The 6900-nt window shown below is 41.0% G+C and overlaps 1 protein-coding gene across 1 annotated transcript; it reads left to right on the forward strand.

Moving 5' to 3' along the window:
* Positions 1-104: 104 nt before the first annotated feature.
* Positions 105-2097, forward strand: esm1 (endothelial cell-specific molecule 1). The gene is made up of 3 exons (XM_008303890.1): positions 105-563; positions 826-969; positions 1525-2097. The coding sequence occupies exons 1-3, from the start codon at positions 134-136 to the stop codon at positions 1617-1619; spliced, it is 669 nt and encodes a 222-aa protein (XP_008302112.1). The 5' UTR covers positions 105-133; the 3' UTR covers positions 1620-2097.
* The last annotated feature ends 4803 nt before the right edge of the window (positions 2098-6900 follow it).

The raw sequence follows: 6900 nt of genomic DNA on the forward strand, positions 1-6900 counted from the left end.
AAAAAAAAAAAAAAAAAAAAAAAAAAAAAAAAAAAAAAAAAAAAAAAAGGACGACAACACCGGAATGAGGAAATTGACGAGGGCAAGCCATGTGCAAAACAAAGTTGTCCATCGCTGATAACCAGACAACCTGATGAACCGCGGGTCACTCCGCTCAGGTCTCCCAGAGGTGCTCCGCTGCTCCCGTCTCTGGCCGACGGACATCATCCGAAACCCAGCCGCCCGACACTTTCCCCCCTCCCTGCATCCAGTCGGCATGTCTCTTCTGCTCATCACAGTGCTGTCTTCACTCGTGGTGCACGATGCGGAGGCGTGGGGCGCCAACGTCAAGTACGCGGTCAACTGCCCGGACAGATGCAACGCGGAGCGGTGCGGCGGGACGCAGCGCTGCGCACGGACCGTCCTGGATGACTGCGGCTGTTGTCAGGTCTGTGCAGCCGGCAGAGGGGAGCACTGCTACCGCACGGTGTCGGGGATGCACGGGGTGAAGTGCGGACCCGGATTATTCTGCGAGTTCTACAAGGACGAGGACGATTATGGAGACGAGTATGGCATTTGTAAAGGTGCGTTTCCAAAAAAAAAATAAAAAAAATCTAGCTGCTGTTGCTGCATTTTTTTTGAACACAGTGATGCTCTGCTGCACCAAAACCCGGAATGGCTCAATAAAAATAGCACAACTGTCATATATAAGCTGTGGGGTACATGTGCAGACATCCTGGCTTTATCATCTGAAGCTTGGAGTTCAAACATGAGTGATGCAGCAAATGCATTTCTCCCTCCTAGTGCTTGGGTTTAGTTAGAAAGTAATGTTTTCTCTCTTTGCAGACTGTCCCTATGGAACCTATGGGGTCGAGTGCCGTAAGACCTGCAACTGCAAAGGAGGCATCTGTGACAGGGAGACCGGAGCTTGTCTCACCCTCACCTTCTTTGCCAAAATTGCCAGCAAGCTCAAGACTGAGCCACAAGCAGGTAAAGGAGATGTCCAATAAAGCTTGTTCCAACAGCTTTAGAAACAAAAAAACCCAATAGAGGCTTTGGAAATGCTTCTGAAGCACAGAAGAAGCCTGTAAGAAAGATAGTAGCAACAGCCAGGAAACTGTTGGGAACCACACGACCCAGCAAGACCGGGTTGTGACGAAGGCCACTATTGTGGCTGACGAGAGGCATCCACTTACAAGGCGTTATTGCCCTCCTCTGTTAAAAACAAACCAGGTCCAAAGTGTCTTCTATTCCACCAGCCATCAGATTTTTAAATGTGGACAGGAAATAAGATCCAGCTGGTCCATCCATAACGTGTGAAATGTGGAGACATTGTTCTGAAGTGTCTGTGGGCTACCTAAGTGTGAAATGCCATTTGAGTGTTTTCTGCTGCAAACCACTTTCCCCACGAGGACAAATAAACGTCCATCTACCTATAATTAATAAATCCTCAGGAGTCAAATGTCCCACCAAGTTCTAAGACGTGTCATCTGTGAGACTTGCATGAATTGAGAGACTCATGAATCCCTTGTCTTGTGTTCCCAGGAGCCGAGGTGGGCTCAGGAGAGGTCAGCACCGTGCACAGCTCAGACCAGCACCCAGACAGATCCACGGCTCCCAAGCGGCTCAACCCTCGCTGACCAGTGCTCACCAGGCTGAATCCGTTCAGTGTAAATGTAGCATTAACTTATAAATGAAGTGAAAGATATATTTTATTATGTTAAAGGATGAACAAAAGAATAACTTTTTTACAGCATTTGGAAGTTTAATTCGGTCTTTGTTGTTGTTTTTTTTTTCTAAGGAAATATGCAGACGATGTTATTCTCCTGGAATTCTCTCTCTTTGTTCTTTATCAGTTTGTAGATTAAATGAACTAAAATGATCCTGTAGTCGGTTAAGAGTCGGTGTAATTTAGCGTGCCTTCATTTATCATTGTAGAGTTACAGGGAGAGGACCGTGCATTTAAGTCTACAGCAATATTTTTAATTGAACCATTTTAACTGTTTGTTTTTATTTTATTTGTATTGTATATATGAAAACCCAACATGGATAATATCATGTATGTTACACCAGCCATTGTAGAGAATGCTCTTGCAATTAAACCAAAGTTATCACTGACTGTTGTTATTTGATTTCTTTAATTTATTTAATTCGCAGCAACTTATTTGGTGCAATAATGACATCATCAGACAAAACACTGAGTACGTTTATTATGTAGTAATAGTCGGCATAGTACATGTACATTACATTTTGAGGTACTTGTAATGTTTTTTTTCATCTTGCCTCTACTCCACCATCTCACTAGGAACTATTTTTTCTTCACTGCATGTTTCTGACAGATTTCTTAACTTTAAATTGAAGGATTTTTGCACACAGAGCTGATAAAATGTGTTGTTTTGTTCTCATTTGAGCCATTTTCTGAAAAGCCGAGTCACTAATGAGTCACTAATGAGCATTTCACGGCTTCACGAACGTAAAGATTTGTTACTTTTGAGATTTAGACAAAACAAATATTGTGAGGGTTTCACTTTAGGCTTATGGTAATTGTATCATTTCACATTCTGTACATACCAAATACTGAATCTATAATAATAAGTAGATTAATCCTTAAAGAAAATAATGATTAGTTGCAGTCTTATATAATGTAGTGGACATTTTTTTTAACCTTCAGGTTCATGATCCATATAGGCTTTATGGAACTGACACTTTAGTACTTGTACAGTGTGTTATTAGCACTTTTATTTAAGTAAATGATCTGAAAGCCTCCTCCACTCCTGCATAGTAATTATTACAATCAAGGGAGTGCAAGTAACATGGACTCTGACCACAAATGTCTTACAATTAGTGGATCTTTGAGGGCAAAAGACGACCACTTGTGCATGTAAATAGAATCAGACCGTTTTTTGGGGGGCATAGCAGACTAATAGAAGTAAGTCAAAAGCACTACGAGTTATTTTAGCCTCTGCACCCTTGTTTTGGCTGTTCTTTATAGTCAAGCTGCTGTAACAGGGAGATCTCCTCGTATACGTCTGTGCATCCTCCTATAGTACTATCAGTCAGCAGAGAGAGCGCTGGAATTCAAGGCAGTTGTTTTTTTCCTCATCGTCTATTCTTTACTGCTTTCATGTGCCTCGCTTTATTCTCGGCCCATTACTGCCGCACGAACACCGTGGGAAGATTCACCCTGCGCAGAAAAATGTCTTTTAAAATCTGGATATGTATTTATGGGAGGTGGTAAAGGCTCTTTTAAACAGTGCAAAATAAAAAATAAAAAAAAATGCTAAGAAGTCTGGAGATAAGTATGTCTTTTGAGTGGAAGGAATTCTTGTCAGTCTCGTTTCCCAGGATGATGTGACATGTTCCATCCAAACACTGGAGCAGAAATGCTTTTTCACTGCATCTCTTGACTCTTCAAGTGCGGAACGCCCTACTTTCTTAGAAATCCACAAAAATGGCAAAACGCTCTTTGTTCCCATGCAGAAAATACTTTTTACCACTTATAGCATAAGAAGCAGTGAAAGACATTATCACTGTGGGAGAGGGTTCAGAGAAGAAATGTTTGTCTGTCTGCGCAGCTAGCGGGGAAATGTTCGGCTTCTCATGGAAAGAAAAGGCATATTTCAGTTTTCACAGAATGCTTACTGCCTTCTTGAGAAACGCATCTAAATGAGCCCAATGTGATGTTCAGCTACAGTAGGCGAGATAGAAATCAGAGATGCTGATGTTAAATCAATATAAATGTTTCCATGAGATTATGATAGATTTCGTTAATGGCATCCAGAGATTAAAAAATGTACTCGCATCCATATTGGTCTGTGATATAATTCCCCATAAAAATAAGGCAGGAATGAAGCCTTAAGACATTCAAGATCAACCACACATGACCCTTGATTAGAGGAGGATGCTTTATCGTCCTATAATACGTCAGCAGGCAGCGTTCAAGTACAAAACATTTGCTGGAGATTAAAAAAACATACACATAGCATGTTGGAGAAAAATTCAAAATAGTTCTCCAGCAGCTAAAAATATCTCTTATTAGCCTCACCTCTGACTCTTACTGGTACACAAATGTTTTCCAGTATTCAGCTTGTTTATTTCCTGTGCTTCCTGACACCTGTGAAAATGTCCCTTCTTCCTGTTGTTGTTGTGTCTGCCCAGGACAGGAATTTAAAAGCAAGAGGTTTTTGTTTTTTTTTTTTCTTCTTCAAGTGGCACAAGAGTGCAAAGGCCCTGTCCTCTTGGTGGGAGTTAGAAGAGGACACTTCCTATCCAATGTGTTATTATTTAAATAAAAGCTTGACATCTAAACACTAGAAATTAACAAAGCTTCCACGTGCTTATAAATCAAACTAATATGAGTGACAAAAAGTTATCACACAGCTAATAAAGTGGACATGAGAGCACTAAATATACAAATGGAACAAGAAAAGAACACTTTTTGCTATTAAAACTGCAAAATCTGTAGCTACAGCATTAAATTTTTAACTTATGTTGGCGATTTTGTTTTCCTTGTAGCGTATATTAATGTATAGAGACATTTATGGACTTCCTGATCCTCACGTTTCACATGACCGCGTAATCACAAAGGATGAAATTCCCCTAAAATCGGGCTTGAATCCCACTGCAGGGATGTAGCTCTTCAATCCAAGGACAAGGTGACACGCACACACACTCACACACACACATGAAGTGATGCAGACAGGTATGGAAGCAGTCTGTGTACGAGGGCAGCGGCGTTCTTAAGCACTCAGGCTCAAATGTTCCTCGCATTCCCCTGAGAACCGACCGGCCGAGGTCCCGCAACCAAACAAAGGACCCTGGAAAATAACAGGAAAGCGTTGGTGAGAAATACCCTTTATCTGACTCCCCGAACACGTCACTGCCGCCTCTGCAGAAACAAAGGTGCGTGAATGGAGTAGTAAATAACACTGATTTACTGCAAATAGATGTTCTGGTATTTACAGTTTGTTCCTCCCTCAACAGGTTGTTTATTGTAGCTGCAGAATGACGAGGCTCGTCGGAGACAACACACTGCGGACGGGGACTTTAAATGATGGGAGGGAGTACGGTGATTGCAAGATTTCAAAACCGAGGCTCACGAAAGCTAACACGAAGCACGACATTAACTTATTTGAATGATGGGAGTTCAGCTAGATGATCTCTAAAACTATGGTTTCTCCCTCTTTTCTCTTCTTTTTTTATTGTTCTCAGGAACATCACGCAATAAACTGGCAGCAGCAAAACAAGAGGTGGGAGCCTTGACCTCAGTGACCCGACAGGATTTCTGACCCCTGGAGGGATTGTGTTTTCCTTAATGACGTGACGTGAGGAGGATACATTTCCCAGCAGATGTATTATCACGTCCTAGACTCTTTTTTTTTTTTTTTTTTAAGTCACATTTTAGTAGCCAGACAACAAATAAATACAAATTTTGTGTCTGAGTCTCGTCGTGTAATTCAGTGTCTATACCTCCACTGTCAGTTCCTGTTATATGATTAGTGGAGTTGCATTTTGATCATTAATTAGAAAACTATTTGCATCGCTGTCTTGTAAATATTAGATTACGCTCTCCTTCTTTGCATCAGAAGTATTTAGCGTTAGAAGTTTTGTACCACCACATCCTGTGATATGCACTAAACACGATCACAGAAAATATGTTTGAGACAAGAGTCTATCAAGTTAACATGAAGCATACGATGAATTTTGATTTTGCTGAGATCAAATTTATAATAATAATATGCTTTTATCGCTCGGAAAGTAAAGTCAAGAAAATATTTAGCAGAAGGGGGTTTCATAAATTTAGGATTTTCTCTGCGTGGATATCTACTTGTATGTGGACATATGTGAATTTTGCCATCAAAATAAATTTGCCTTTTTTCTGAAAAAAGTAATTTAACAGTCTAAATTTTAATTCTGATTGATTTAGTGTAGAGCTGCAAGGTGGCTCGGTGGTTAGCACCGTTGCCTCGCAGCAAGAAGGTCGTTGGTTCACGTCCTGGTGAAGACACTCGGGATCTTTCTGAGTGGAGTTTGCATGTTCTCCCCGTGCAGCGTGGGTTCTCTCCAGGTTCTCCGGCTTCCTCCCACACAGTCCAAAAACATGTTGAGGTTAATTGCTGATTCTAAATTGTCTGTAGGTGTGAATGTGAGTGTGCTTGGTTGTCTGTCTCTAAGTGTAGCCCTGTGATAGACTGGTGACCTGTCCAGGGTGACCCCTGCCTTCACCCTAAGTCAGCTGGGATAGACTCCAGCCCCCTGACGACCCTAGTGAGGATTAAGCCGTGTATAGATAATGGATGGATGATTTGGTGTATATTTTTGCTTCACAAAAACTCAGCTTAAATAAACACCAGACTTATTAAAACCACCGTTAGAATAGAAGGACCTCTGTCAGATGAGCGAAGTATATAAGGGAGGATGTCACATATGATCCAAAGACCTGACACTGCAGTTCACAATGCAATGAGCGTTGCTTCATCATTTCATTTTACCAGTTTGACGTATGATAAAAGTCACAGGGCAGGGCATTGACGGTAAGTTCAGTATATCATGAGCAAACGCTACAGTGTAGAAAAATGAAGAAAGCTGCACACTTTGGGCAGTGCTACCGGAAAAGGATAGAGAGTGGTAGATGTCAGAGGAAAGCTGGGAAAGTGACTATTTAAATTGGATTTTAATGTAAAAATATACACCAGCTGAGGTTTCTACATTGTGCAATGTAACATGGTGTATATGTATTACAGGAATGTACCAATATCATAATTCACAGATATTTTTAGGACTTGCAAACTTAATTATTGCCACAGACAGAATAACAAAACAAGTGTCTCGTTTCAGTAACAAAATTACTAACAACAGTTATTATTACTGATGCAGTGATTTAGTCCTGATGCTCTTTTATGGTGACACACATGGACCTCT

The sequence above is a fragment of the Stegastes partitus genome, unplaced genomic scaffold (genome assembly GCF_000690725.1).
Source record: "Stegastes partitus isolate 25-593 unplaced genomic scaffold, Stegastes_partitus-1.0.2 Scaffold2092, whole genome shotgun sequence".
Taxonomy (NCBI): domain Eukaryota; kingdom Metazoa; phylum Chordata; class Actinopteri; family Pomacentridae; genus Stegastes; species Stegastes partitus.